Below are 14441 nucleotides of genomic sequence, written 5' to 3'. Positions count from 1 at the left end.
TAGATGTTGTTACGTTTTTCTATCGATATGGTTGAACTTAAGTCTTATAAGAAAGTCTGACAAAAGAATATCAAAACGTTGAAACTGAGAAGTAGCAATGGATGCAGTACATAATTGATAGTGATTGTCCTCTCATAGTCTCGTGCAGCACAAGAAGAAGTAAATCAGCTGGTCCTGAATCCTGAAGGGTTCCATCTGAAAAAACTGGTCCTGAAGGGAGACCTACTCGATATTAAGGATGGGTTTTATTGTGGATGAAAAGGGCATGGCTGATGACCATGTTACAACTCCAGCTGTGCTGTCTGGTACTGTTGGGATCTATGATGGCTTGATTGTGTCTGTACTATACTGTACTGTATTACTGTAGCAGTGTTGCTACTACAGGATAATGGACACATGGGCTCGGCTGCATGCAGGGCTGGATGGGCTTTCAAACATGTGTTTTCTCATGGAATAAGTCCATCTGTCATCCCTCATCTTTACGTCAAGTTTAATCGGTATCTCTAAACCGTAATACTAGAAATCTTGAACCCCCCCCCCCCAACTTGCTAAATCAAGTTAAATTAAGTCTTCTAGCAGTATAGATAGCTGGTTTTTCTAACGTGTAAGTTGACTTGGTCCACTCGTGCTGATTGGGCGTTCACGTGACAAAAACAAAGGTATGCCTCCACATGTTATCTTCACTCTCTTCCCCTCTTCTCTTCCCCCTCCCCCTATTTTCTCTCCATCTTTCCCCCTTATTCCTGGAGCTTAACAGATCAAGAGTGTTGGTAGGGAGAGGTGACTAGGAGGTGGAGGCTGGTGGGGAGTGCTGACAATTAAAGAAAGCAGCTTAGGGTGAGGAGGTCCGGCGCGACGGACCTGCCATGGTATCGGTGAAAGCTGAATTCGAGCATGAATGGTTGTATTGGAGCAGGGGCGCCCGAATCGAGCAGGAACAACCGTATTGAAGCAGGAGCGCCCGAATTGGCCTTGCGGCCGTCATCCAGGATGGGCCTTCCTCTCTCACCTTCTCCAGCGAACAGCGAGAGCGTCTTACTAGAAGATGACAGACCTCACCGACACAGCCTTCGCCTTCGACTTCATCAGCTCACCGCCTCCATTGAGCTATTGAGGAGCGGAAAAGAGGTGCAAGGCTAGGCCGCTGCAGCTGACATGACGTGGAGTACGCCCCACTGGTGGAAGCGAAGCATGAGTAAGCGGGCAAATCGGGCAGCGCAAGCAGCTCGGGATGGGAACTAGGATACGGCTACAGCACCACTGCTCAAGCTCAAGTTCCACTGTCATCATCACTGCGCCCCTTTCCCATCCTTGCAGCTCCTCCCACTCTCAACATGACCGGGCGGTAGCAATGGCGAGCCTATCCCCAATGGCGGGGAGGCGTGTCCCTCGAGGATGAGCATGAGTAGTGGGGAGGAGCCCACTCTTAGTGTCGCAAGACCATAGGAGAACCCGAGACAGAGTTGTTGGGGGCACCAGGTCCTCTCCTCCTCTATCACCATATATAGTCACATACCCATTGTCTTAGACCACCCACCGACGCCTTCTAATGGACGGCTAGCGAGCTCTAGCTCGTCGGCTCCCTCACCTCCCTCCCCTTCTCCTCCTCCATCGTGGACCACCAAAGAACCCTTGTTGTTGGCCTCCCACCACTGCTGTTGCCTCCCGCAGACGGGGTTGCTGGCCGCTGCCTCTCTCCTTGCCGGCGAGCTCCTAGGGAAGAGAGAGGAAAGGTAGAGAGATGGGGAAGAAGGAGATAGTTGGGGAGAGGTGGAAGTTCACTTACATGTGGGCCCCATGTGTTCATTGATTATTCATACTGTTTATGGGACTTGACTTGGACTATTTGCCAAGATGAATGTTGAAGATTTCTAATATTAGAATTTACAAATGCCAATTAAACTCGATTAAAAGATGGGAGATGACAAATGAACTTATATATATATATGTATATATATATATATATATATATATATATATATATATATATATATATGTATGTATGTATATATATATATATATATATATATATATATATGTATGTATATATATATATATATATATATATGTATGTATGTATGTATATATATATATATATATATATGTATGTATATATATATATATATATATGTATATATATATATATATATATATATATATATATATATATATATATATATATATATATATATATATATATATATATATAAATAAGAAAACAAATTATGTCTTTGGCGGTCAAAACCCGTCAAATATAGCATGAAAACCACCAAGGTTAATTATTTCGTTGGCCGACCGCCAAGTCTAGAGAGCCAAGGATATTCAGATTTCTTGGCAGCTAACTATAAGGAAATGTCTTCTTGGCATTCCGTCCGCCAAGCAAATTAAGAAGATTGCTAGTTTGAACCGCTAAATTAAAGACTAATCTTGGCAGCTCATTTTCGACCACCAAAGAAATTGTATGGCCACCAAGGACATTTGTCGTTTTCTTGTAGTTTCTCTCTGGTTCGCTGTTGTACAGCCTATCCCATCGGGCTTGCTTATCGGTATGGTGGGACTCACCACGCACATGCCCAAGTATTAGCTAGCTACGCCATCCGTCCCAGAATTAATATAGCAACCTAGGATCGGATGGGACGTATCCTAATATTACGAATCTGGATAGGATACGTTCCATCCAGTTCTAAGTTATTCTGGATGGAGGGAGGGAGTAGTGTAGACCTTGGTGAGTTATTTTTTTTCCTTTTGCGGGAAAGGTTCGTTGAGTTGCTACATAGTCCAGATCGGTTAGTGTAAAGCTTGCATGGGATAATATTACCTCTGCTCCAAAATCCAAAGCCAAACTATAATAATTTGCTCTGATTATGAAACCCAACAGTATATCTTAAAAAATGATATATAATTAGAGTGAAATTGCAAAGCATAATCTCAAAATAATAATTAGAGCTACAAATCATTCTCAAAATAATAGTTTAGAGCTAGCAAATAATTACGACAAATCATAGGGTGATCATAGCTTATCTAGAGTTGAAAAAGAATTGTATGTCTTTAGAACTAATCTTAAGAGAGACATTCGCTTGCTCCACTTCCACCCAACTAGCTATTCCTACCTCTTCGTAGGAAGACTAACATACATAGTGCTAGTAATCAACCAGTAGCAACTAACGGAACGATTTGCACAAGATGTGCTTTGCTGTTTCAATTGCAAGAACAGAAATAATCTAGGATAGTCAAATTAATCACCTAACAATAAATTAAGCATGCATCGTCTGATCTAGCTATGTCCGTTGTTGCGTGAGCAGCATGGCGTACATGATGTGGTTCCAGGCGTCGGGGAGGCCGGCGATGCACCAGTGCGTGCAGTCCATCCCCTCCCGCCCCGGCCCCCCGTACACCGACGGGTGCGCGTCGATCCTCAGCTGCGACATCCGCGTGACGTCCAGCAGCGACACCGCCGTCGCCATCGACCCCACCACCCCTCTTACCACCACCTGCTCCGGCAGCAGCGCGCCGCCGCCGCCATCCGCCGTCGTCGACTCCTGCAGCGGCCGCGTCTGACGGTAGCAACCCCCGTCCGCCGCCGCCACCTCGCCGTCTCCGTCGTCGTTGGATGATGACGAGGAGGAGGTGTAGTAGTGGCTCGGGGAGATGCCCTGGTAGAACACCTTGGTCCGCGACGCGTCGATGTTGGCGTCCACCCAACGTGCCCACGTGGAGAGCCCCTTGGAGAAGGCGGTCAGCCTGTCCATGTCTCGGTACGTCTTGTTCCCCTCCTGCACGTAATCCCACCTACACATCACATATATGTATACATGAGAGACCGTGTCGGTGCCTAAAAACGATACATCGTGCGTAGTGGTGTATGTGCGTGCGCGTCTTCGATCCACGTACACTTGGCTGGCTCCCCTGTAGGTCCACCAGTGCCAGGTGTTGAAGACGAGCACGTCGGCGCCGAGCCATGCGGCGGCGTCGCGCATGGAGTCCAGCTTGAGGACGCGGCCCAGGCCGGGCTCGTCGTCGACGACGTCGACGAGGAACCTGCTGTAGTAGAGCACCACCGACACGCCGTAGTCGAGGAACCGCACGGACGACACCGGCTCGCCGGAGGTGAACGACACGCGGCCGTCCGCCGGCACGGCGGCGTGGAGCATGCACGCCAGCGACGCCCACTGGTTCATGCTCAGCGAGTCACCCACGAACAGCACCGTCTTCCCTCGCCACCTCCGCAGCAACTCCACCCCATCAAACCTGCAGAAAAAAACATACGTAGAGTGTCAGTGTGATCAGTGTCAGCAATGGAGGTTGCTCGCTCGACGGCGGCGAGCGATGCCATTGCCACCCACCGTGGGAGGCGGCAGGAGGAGGGGAACCAGCGGAGGTTGAGGTAGGCGGCGTCGGGGCGGCCGTTGCGGCGGCAGTCGAAGACGTCCGGGACGAACGGGCACCGCGACGCGTCGTACAGCGGGTACGACTCGTCCGCCGCCCACCTCCCCTGGAACAGGTCGCACCGTGGCGCTGCCGCCGCCGCCGCAACAACGACGACGAGGACAAGCACGCCGGCGGCGCGAGACAACAATGCGGTGCCCATGGACGACGACGGCGGAGACAGGAGACAGCGCGGGGTGTCACGGCTGATAATGCATATATAGCGGCGGCGGAGGCGGCGGGCGTGAGAGTGGTCGATCGATCGCGTGGATCTGAAGCAGGCAGAGAGAGAGGGAGAAGCAGACGGTTTCCGATGCTACGCGCTATGGCAAATTAATTTAGATGTACTTGGAGTGGAGCTGAAGCTAGTGAGTGAGATTATTTGGCGTGTCCCAATGATGTGTAGAGATGAGGGCATGAGGCCCTGATTAGATAGCTTTAAGATTTCGAGAAGTAGCCGATAATAAACTAGCTTGTGAAAATCCAAGTGACGATATGAAGCACTCTCTTCGTCTTAGAATAAGTTCATTTTTGCTTCTTATATTTCTCTAAATGTGTTTATTTTTGAATAATTATTTCATCAGAGGTATTTTTGCCTGGTTTCTATTTATCTCAGAATAAGTTTATTTTTGAGTAATCATTTTATCAGAGTTTATGAAAAATAAGAGATAAATGTATTGGCAGTAGATAAATTAAGAAAAAACTGCATTAGAATTTGATGAAGTGGGATATTCTAGTCTTTTTAAATTTTTTTTAATTTTTTATTGGTACGTGTGAAATGGACGAAAAATTAAATTTATTTTGAGATGGAAAGAGTATCTAAAAGAGTTTTAATAGAATATTTTGAGAGGACCTCACTGTCAGGCGACGAGGTCAACTGGGCGTTGTTGGGGCGGGGAGAATGGCATGGACCAGAGATTGACTATTGCCCCGGGGAGATAAATGGCATGTGCAGGCTATGGTCTACTGGGGGTGAAATTATGTCCAGCGTGGATCTCAAAGTGACCCATGGACTGTGTATACCAAAGCGCAGCTAGCAACTCAGCTGCAGAAAACTCGATGAGTATCTAGGGTGTGTTTGATTGCCGGTAACACTTTATCACAACTAACGTTAGGTAATTTGTGGTAGCCACAAAAGTGTGGTGGATAAATTGCTAGCCACAAAGTGTGGCAAAGTTAAAAAGAAAATTAAGTTTATGGCATGTAGGATATGCTATTAAAAAAGTATAGCAAGCTATAACTATCTCAGTGAACCAAACGCATGTCTAATAAATTGTGCCAGCCACAAGTTTGATGTAGTAAAGTGTGGCCATGAAGCCAAACACTCCCTTACTAACGTTTACACTTTATTACGGTAAACATATCATGTGGATACGAGTAGTTAATGGAGGTAACTGGTAAGGAAACTGTGCATCAGTCAGTTTTCGTGTAATCTCAGATGCATTGCTGGTTGGTGTATGCGTCGGTGAGACATGCATGGAGGCAAAGCAGTGAGATACAACGAGAGAAGGAAGAAAAGAGATAAACATAGCACCTTGCAGCTGCCCAACCAGACCCTTGCAGCCAATAAACAAACATTTCTGACAATCTATATGTTTCCAACACTATCCTATATTTCAGACAAAATGTTTAAATCCTAGTATTTGCATGAAAAAGGATGGGCAGCAAAATGCATCAGGATTTAGGCATCTTGTTTACACTTCTTATCTGGCCCCCTGGTTTAGCGCAAAAAAAACACAAGCTTCAAAGGAGAAAAACCATTGTGCCCTTGACGAATTCTCCAACATAGCAACATGCCAACAACTATTCTGCTATAAGCTACTCCCTCCATCCCATAATATAAGGGATTTTACTGTTTGACCACTCATCTTATTCAAAAAATTTATGTAAATATAAAAAATGAAAAGTTGTGCTTAAAGTACATACATAAATCCCCAAAACGAATCTACTGAAATCGTTATGATTCGCTTAAAACTGAGAGCAAACCTGCACGAAGGCAAAACAATAATCACTCCCATACCAAAGAAGTTGAAATTGAGGATCATGCACCGAGACAACAACTCTACCCTCCCGAAATCGAGATCGCACCACACGGGTAATCGATCGGAAAGAGCTCCGATTCACAGATCAACAAGCAGGTGGACGAGGGGTGAGCAGGGGGGATCGGAGTGACAGGACGACGAACCTGAGACTGGGTGCCCACCAGCCGGTATCCTGCCGCCGGCGAGGGAGTGCGGGTGCCGGCGGCGGCCCCCTTGAGGAGCAGAGAGCGAAGCGCCATGCTAGGGTTGCGTCGTTTGTTTGAAAAGTTATATGGCCTGAAAATAAACTTTTCACAAAAGTGAATTATTTTGTTTTGGTCAAGCTAGCGAGTTCTATGATCAGTATTCAAATATCTTTGGTTGTAAGTTAGGTTCCTTTCCTACTAAATACCTTGTATTCTAATGCATTTTAAAAAATTGAGTAATAAAGATTGGAAAGTCATTGAGCAAAGAATTGAGAAAAAACTAAGTAGTTGGAAAGGTAAGCATATGTCTGTTGGGGTAGACTGGTTTTGATTAACTATGTACTTTCAAGCTTAACTATGTTTATGTTATCATTTTTTGAGATTTCGAAAGGTGTTCTTCAAAAGATTGATTATTATAGATCACGTTTCTTTTGGCAAGGGGATGATCATAAAAAGAAATACAGACTTACTAGATGGGATATCGTTTGTCAGCCCAAAGATCAGGGTGGTCTGGGGATTCATAATTTGGAAATACAAAATAAGTGTCTTTTGAGTAAGTGGTTGTTTAAGTTGATAAATGAGGAAGGTGTATGGCAAACTTTATTAAAGAGAAAGTATCTCTATAATCAGTCTATAACCCAAGTTGATAGAAAACATGGTAATTCCCATTTTTGGTCAGTCCTCTTGAAAGTTAAAAGCACTTTTTTAAATATGGGTTCTTGGACTGTAAATAATGGGGAACAAATAAGGTTTTGAGAAGATAAATGGCTAGGAAATGTAGCTCTAAAAGAAAAATATCCATCTTTATTTTCTATAGTTCGAAGGAAAAGTTCTTCAATTGCTAATGTCATGAGATCTGTTCCGCTTAATATTTCTTGTAGAAGAGCTTTAGTTGGTCAGAATCTTGTTTATTGGCATGAGTTGTGCGCTTCTATTGTACATATTCAGTTGAATCAAGCTCCTGACATTTTTAGATGGAATTATCATCAAAATGGTTTGTTTTCAGTAAAGTCGATGTATCTAGCCTTAATTAATAATGGTTATATTGATAGAAATAAGTTTATTTGGAAGCTTAAGATGCCGCTTAAAATTAAGATCTTTATGTGGTACTTGCTTAAAGGGGTTGTGTTAACTAAAGACAATTTAGCAAAATGAAATTAGAATGGCAGTTTAAGATGTTGTTTCTGCATAAAAAATGAGACTATTCAATATCTTTTTATGGATTGTCATTTTGCAAAATTTGTTTGGAGAGCGGTACAATTTTCTTTTGGTTTATACCTCCCTTCTTCCATACCTCATATGTTTGATGGTTGGCTTTGGGGGGTTGACAAGAAAAAGAGAAAACTAATTCTTGTAGGAGCTTATGCTATATGTTGGGCTCTGTGGTTGAGTAGGAATGATATAGTTTTTGACAAATCACCATCTACTTCATATATGCAGGCAATTTTTATGGCAACATATTGAGTTTGTTTTGGGCACAGCTGTAAAAGTGTGATAAAGATGGAGAACCCTTAAAGGTTGCATGCCATAAGCTTGAGACGACGGTTATGCAACTTTTTGCCAACCATGGATGGAGGTTCACAAATAGACTTGAATAATTGTGTGTTCCTTATCTTGGTCTGGTCACTTTTATAATGTTTGGGTGCGTTTAATTCTATTTGAATTACACTCTTTGTTCGAGTGTTAGATTGCAATAATTGGCTGTATCTCTATTGAGCAAAGGCCGGGATGTTATCTATTCCATTATCTAGAAAAAAGGGTTGCGTCGTTCCGAGGTCCTTCGAGCCCTAGGGTTCTTGCTAAGGTTTGGTGGTCTTTTCTTTCCCTAGAACCCCTCACGCCCTCCTCTTCTCTCTCTTCTTCCTTGGTGTCCAGACAGACTCCAGCGCCGCCACGGCTCGAGGTTGGGAGGAGAACAGTAACGGGCCAGGCCCATCCAGCATCTCATATCATGAGGGCCTTCCTGGCCCGGCCCGAGCACACAGTTCCATTAACGAAACGTAATTTCGACGAGTTGCGATTCAAATCTGGTTTTTCAAAATTCGAATTGGAATTTTTCAGACGATTGTTAAGAGATGATGACGATAACTGTGGAAGTGGCAGACTGGCAGTTGGGGAGGTAGCCGAAGCGCCGAGAAAAATGGCCACGCGGCCACTCGCTGCCTCCACTCTTCTTCCTCCCCTCCGCTTCTGCTCCCCTCTCAAAACCCCACCTCCCTCTCCTCCTCCTCCTCACCTCCGCCGCCTCCAAACCCTAACCCGCGCGCTCGCCTCCTCCTCCTCAGCCATGGCGTCGCCGCCCGCGAAGAAGGCAAGCGTTCCCCCCTCTCGCAGCCGTGTTTTTGGATTTTTGGTTCCCCCTCCCCTGAGAATCTGACTGGTTGAGGTGGGGGGATGGTGTGTGCGCGTTTGTCTGTGATGATGATGGTGCAGGTGCTGGTGCCGATCGCGAGCGGGACGGAGCCGATGGAGGCCGTCATCACCGTCGACGTGCTCCGCCGCGCCGGGGCCGACGTCTCCGTCGCCTCCGTCGACCCCGGCTCCGCGCAGGTCGGCGGAGCCTGGGGCGTCAAGCTGGCCGCGGACGCGCTGCTCGACGACCTCGCCGACGCCGAATTCGACCTCATCTCGCTCCCGGTGAGTGGAGTTGCCCGCCCACCCCGCCGCACGGCTCGTCAGTAGTCGCGTCCCGTGTTAACTGTACATGGTTGTTTCGTGTTTGGGGAACCCACAAATTGGATGGGGGAGAATGGGTGGTTTTGAGTCGCTTACAACGCTGACCAAGTGAAATTAATTGCGTTTCCTTCGAAATCATTTATACCTGACCTGAGCACAAGTTTGTGAATTGTATGCGAGCAAACTAGTGCTCTGTTGTAGTATTTTGATGTTGTGATAAAACAATCAAAGTATTGCGTATTTGGTTATAAGACAAGGTCACGAGGGCACTATGTGAGTGATAATAAGTACTCCCTCCGTTTCACAATTTAAGTCATTCGCATTTCCCACATTCATATTGATGTTAATGAATCTAGACATATATATTTATCTAGATTCATTAACATCAATATGGATATGGAAAATGTTAGAATGACTTACATTGTGAAACGGAGGAAGTATGATAGTTTATAACCCACTGAGCATGTCAAATTGACAATTGAATTCTATTAGTGCTTTCCTGAATGGGGAGGGTAAATGCCACTTCTCAGAAGCTGCAGGTAAGAAATTTCCGTGTTTCTTAGCTTTGCTTAAGTGTACTTCTTCATGTTAAATGTAAATGTGCTGTCTCCTGCTATCATCAATACTAAAAACATCAGGAGCAGTAATTTAATGACTGAGTTTTTTTAATGGTGGATGCCGTTGAGGTGAATGGATCATGTTTATAAAGGACATAGCTGGTGAGGCATTCTCAGGTCTCAGCTATGGAACACTTAGGATTTAATGATACCTAATGTTAAAGGCATGTATGGTTTGCTGAAGCTAGCAAGCAGAATTCAATACTAATATTGGTTTATTGAAGCTTTATGTGCTTGATAGCATTCATATCTGTAGCCCTGAGTCACTGACTGATAAAACATGCTCCAGCCATCTCAAACTTGATTGTCCCAGCAATTTTGGCCAAACAGATTAATGTGCATTCCTTTTCCTCAATATTTCTTTTTGGTGTACAATGTACATGTATGTTATTGTCAGTCATGCTACTCATTTGTAACTCCTGCAGTTCTGTTTTGCGCTACAAGTGTCTAAGGGGGTCCAAAAGCTTGTCCAGAAAAAAAAGAATTGGTTTGGTCTATTATCCCCCCTGCTTATATCTGACATTTTGATCCATTTGGGTTGTGTTTTTTTTAGGGAGGTATGCCAGGGTCTTCCAATCTTAGAGACTGCAAACTTCTGGAGAACATGGTTAAAAAGCACGCAGGAAAGGGCAAACTTTATGCTGCAATATGTGCTGCACCAGCTGTCGCTCTAGGATCATGGGGTTTGCTGAATGGATTGAAGGTGGTCTTTTCATCATTAGTTGGCTCTTGCATACACAATATTATTACTTTTCAATTCTAAGAAGCTTGTTTTGCCTTTTGTGACAGGCAACTTGTTATCCTTCATTCATGGATAAACTTCCTTCAGAGGTCAATGCTGTAGAATCGAGGGTGCAGATTGATGGGAACTGTGTGACCAGTCGAGGACCAGGAACGGCCATGGAGTATTCTGTTGTTTTGGTCGAACAATTATATGGCAAAGAAAAAGCTGATGAAGTTGCTGGTCCAATGGTAGGAATCGTTTTGAACATTGGATTGCATACAGTTGTTAGGAATGCGTTTTCTTATATTTCCATTGCAGAAAGGCATTTGAAAAGAATAATTTGGAGGTAAATATTTGCATTCTGCATTTTAGAGAAAACTTTACTCTGTGGTTTCTTATTTGAAGTTTATTAGACTGCTGTTTAGCGTAGAAGTGTAGTGTGCCTGCTTTGACTAATAATTTGAAGTGTGGATATTGCACGGATGACATTCGTGTTCATCATCTTATGTGCTAATTTATGCTTCATCATGCAGAATTAATTGAAATACATTTACCTTGTCATGCATGAGAAACCATTTGCATCAAATCTTAAATCGCAGACTTTTCCATGCAACTTCATTCTACTTTTGTTTGATATCATTCTTGAGATGAAGATTTTAACTCATTAGTATTTTTTGATGTGGTGAATCATGATGAAATTTCTATCTTCTAACTTGAGGTATTATAGTTTATGCTAAAACTAGAAAACATTCTATTTGAAACTATGGCCATTTTGGGATATGTAGAATCTAATTGGCCTTAAAAAGCCTTTGCTCCCTGCCATCTTATTCCTAGTCAAAACTGGCTATAGTTGCATTTGAAATTTCTTCAATGTGTTGTTTTTATAAAATTCGTACATTGAAGTACTTTTTTCACACATGGACTGCAAAGGTTAATTTCGATTGAGTAGCTTTTCTCTATGATACTTGTACTGCTGTTTTGTTTTTTCGGGTTTGTAATTTTTTCAGTAGTGTTTACATATTTTCCACAGCTGATGCTTGCATTTAATTTAGTGCTTACATCTTTTAAGGTCATGCGCCCCCAGCATGGTGTGGAGTTCTCATTGAAAGAGTTGAATTCAACTAGTTGGAATGTTGGTGAAACACCTCAGGTATTCAAAGTTCAGTATGGAAACTACTTGTTACATGTAGCACTCATTTTCTTTTGTTTCATGGCAATGTATACACTATATAAAATTTTATGTTGCCTGGAGTAACAATTTGTAGTCTGCTATGTTTGGTGAAAATGGGCAAGTTTTCTAGTAAAGCTTCCTAAATACCAAGAGGTAGGATAAGGCAGTATATGGTAAACTGTGTAATTTAATGACAAGAGAAGGGAAGTCATCTTGAAATGGCAAAACCTCTTCATAACTCTTTTCATTCACTGCGTTCTTAGTGATGCTAAATCCCTAGATTTGATAGATTTAAGATGAGGGCTGGGTAGTGATGCATGTAGTTTGTCGGTTACTTTCAAGAGTTTGTTGGATGAAATATAGTATGTCTAGCTGGATTAATAATATGATAGGAGGGATGTGAGTTGGGATTTATGTTTGTTAAGGATTTAGCACATGATTAAAGATAAATCCTAGTAGCTACTGTCAAGGAATTAAAATGCTCTTTTGTGGACCATCAATCGATTGAAGTTATTTTGCAGGTTTGATGTTACATGTGATTATTTAGGTGAACTTACGCTTGTTGCTTCTCTGCTTTCTATCATTTTTGTCATTGGCTTAAACATGGAGTAACAGCTTACATGTTCAAACTATGTGTTGCTGCTTGGTTTCACCAGCAAGATCTTGTTCTTGTGCTGCAGATTCTTGTACCAATTGCTAATGGGACAGAGGAGATGGAAGCAACTATGATAATCGACATCCTCAGAAGGGCGAAAGCAAATGTTGTCGTTGCGTCCTTGGAGGAAACTTTGGAGATTGTTGCATCCAGGAAAGTGAAGATGGTTGCTGATGTTCTGTTGGATGATGCTCTTAAGCAGCAATATGATCTCATTTTGTTACCAGTAAGTTTAGTGAATCAATGGGTATTTCAATTTTGACCTTAACTAAATAACAGATATTTGCACCCCCCCCCCCAAAAAAAAAAAAAATTCTGAAAGCAGACAGAGAAAACACTCCACCCTATTCCATTGTGGATTTGGTTAATATGGTGGTAGTTTTTGCTGATTTGAACTATTAGTTGAGTTTCATTGATGTGTACTCAACCACGTGGTGTCTACAGTTCTACACCAACAAAACATGTATCCATATATGTCTAAATTTGCAAAAACCACTGCCATATTAATTATAAGGTGATGGAATATGGTTCAAGGTGTTTGTCTCGTTTGGAATTTAAGAGCGAAAACAACTGTTTTTTGAATGTTAAGGTGAAAAATGGACTTCAAGAAGTATTTCAAGGGAACGTTGGACTTTAGATTAATTTAATGTCTAATAATTTATAATCTAGCTTGCTGGTTAAATGACCTTCCATGTTTTCTGTAGGGTGGTCTTGGTGGTGCCCAAGCATATGCAAAGTCAGATAAACTGATTGGTCTGATCAAGAAGCAAGCTGAGGCAAACAAGCTATATGGAGCTATATGTGCCTCGCCAGCAATCGCCCTTGAACCACATGGCCTGCTGAAGGTATATACAGCTGTCTATCATGCGATGAACATAAATCCTTGTGGTGCAAACATGCAGAAACACCTGTTCTTTTACTGGGAAGACAAATCTTTTTTGACTGGTATGTAACATGTTTTTGCATCAGGGAAAGAAGGCTACATCCTTTCCTGGTATGTGGAACAAGCTCTCGGACCAAAGCGAATGCAAGAACAGGGTTGTCGTTGATGGCAACCTAATCACCAGCCAAGGTCCAGGCACATCCATGGAGTTCTCTCTCGCCATCGTGGAGAAGCTGTTTGGTCGGGAGAGGGCCGTCGAGCTCGCCAAAACCATGGTCTTCATGTGAGTTGTGTTGTTACATACTACGTGTAAGACAACACCATAGTCAGACTCTGAATATGAGGCATCCTTTTGCTCGTAGCTGGTGTGGTGGAAAGCACTTCGTAATCCTTTTTTTTGGCTTTCTCTTCCACAATAACACGACGTCTTGTTATGTGTACAACCGTACAAATGCAATAAAAAGAGATGGATATTGCACCTTTGGGTTGGGGGGGGGGGGTATATGATGATGGTACTTTGATTGCTCATAGAATTTTGGACATTGGAATCTTTAAATTTGCTGCTTGAAATTGAAGCGACTCCAGTGAATATTTTAGCTCGGGGTCGCGAGCCAGCTCAAGCGGCTCGGTCGCTCGGTCGCTTTGGTGGGCTAAGTGTCCCGGGGTTTGCTGGGCTGGCCTAGTACACGAGAAATGCGGCCCATTTACCTTGCTGATGGCCAGAAGTTAGCACGTCGAGCTCCTCGTTCGCACGGCCGCGCTAACACCATCCGCCTATCCCCGCCTCTTCCCCCATGTCGTCTGGTACTCCTGCCGTAGTTCGTTTCTCCAGATTGAACTGAGCCGGGCCTTCGACCTTTTAATGAGCCGAGCCTATATCAGCTTATTCCCACGTGTTGTTAAAATGAACGGAAATTTCTGACTATATCCGTAATATATAAATGATATCGTTTTCGACTTTATTCATTCTAGGTTCATATAAAATTTAGCTTTTCCTAATACTTTTACTAGTTGAGGATGAACATGTAAAATGAACGAAGTGAAAGGACAGAAAAAAGCTGTT

General features: G+C 43.4%; 2 protein-coding genes across 2 annotated transcripts; one reads left to right on the top strand and one right to left on the bottom strand.

Annotated features, from left to right (window-relative positions):
• Positions 1-2989: 2989 nt before the first annotated feature.
• LOC4341206 (protein trichome birefringence-like 38) lies at positions 2990-4706 on the bottom strand. The gene is made up of 3 exons (XM_015788123.3): positions 4344-4706; positions 3892-4248; positions 2990-3789 (listed from the first exon to the last, which is right to left on the bottom strand). Exons 1-3 carry the CDS (start codon positions 4586-4588, stop codon positions 3279-3281), a joined length of 1113 nt encoding a protein of 370 aa, XP_015643609.1. The 5' UTR covers positions 4589-4706; the 3' UTR covers positions 2990-3278.
• A 4044-nt stretch (positions 4707-8750) lies between these two features.
• LOC4341205 (protein DJ-1 homolog A) lies at positions 8751-13856 on the top strand. The gene is made up of 8 exons (XM_015788122.3): positions 8751-8963; positions 9086-9289; positions 10499-10648; positions 10735-10917; positions 11739-11819; positions 12521-12721; positions 13200-13340; positions 13465-13856. The coding sequence occupies exons 1-8, from the start codon at positions 8793-8795 to the stop codon at positions 13663-13665; spliced, it is 1332 nt and encodes a 443-aa protein (XP_015643608.1). The 5' UTR covers positions 8751-8792; the 3' UTR covers positions 13666-13856.
• Positions 13857-14441: the final 585 nt, after the last annotated feature.

The sequence above is a fragment of the Oryza sativa genome, chromosome 6 (assembly GCF_034140825.1).
Source record: "Oryza sativa Japonica Group chromosome 6, ASM3414082v1".
NCBI lineage: Eukaryota > Viridiplantae > Streptophyta > Magnoliopsida > Poales > Poaceae > Oryza > Oryza sativa.
Note: the sequence above shows the minus strand (reverse complement) of the source record. Positions and strands in the feature narration are given on the sequence as shown.

What these genes read in the sequence shown, in the direction of transcription:
- LOC4341206 (XM_015788123.3), bottom strand. Translation starts at nt 4,588, where the DNA reads ATGGGCACCGCATTGTTGTCTCGCGCCGCCGGCGTGCTTGTCCTCGTC. An exon ending in TCCTCCTGCCGCCTCCCACG is followed by an intron (nt 4,249 to 4,343) that starts GTGGGTGGCAAT and finishes TTTTTTCTGCAG; the next exon opens with GTTTGATGGGGTGGAGTTGC. An exon ending in TACAGGGGAGCCAGCCAAGT is followed by an intron (nt 3,790 to 3,891) that starts GTACGTGGATCG and finishes TGTGATGTGTAG; the next exon opens with GTGGGATTACGTGCAGGAGG.
- LOC4341205 (XM_015788122.3), top strand. Translation starts at nt 8,793, where the DNA reads ATGGCCACGCGGCCACTCGCTGCCTCCACTCTTCTTCCTCCCCTCCGC. An exon ending in GTTTGCTGAATGGATTGAAG is followed by an intron (nt 10,649 to 10,734) that starts GTGGTCTTTTCA and finishes CTTTTGTGACAG; the next exon opens with GCAACTTGTTATCCTTCATT. An exon ending in AACCACATGGCCTGCTGAAG is followed by an intron (nt 13,341 to 13,464) that starts GTATATACAGCT and finishes TTTTTGCATCAG; the next exon opens with GGAAAGAAGGCTACATCCTT.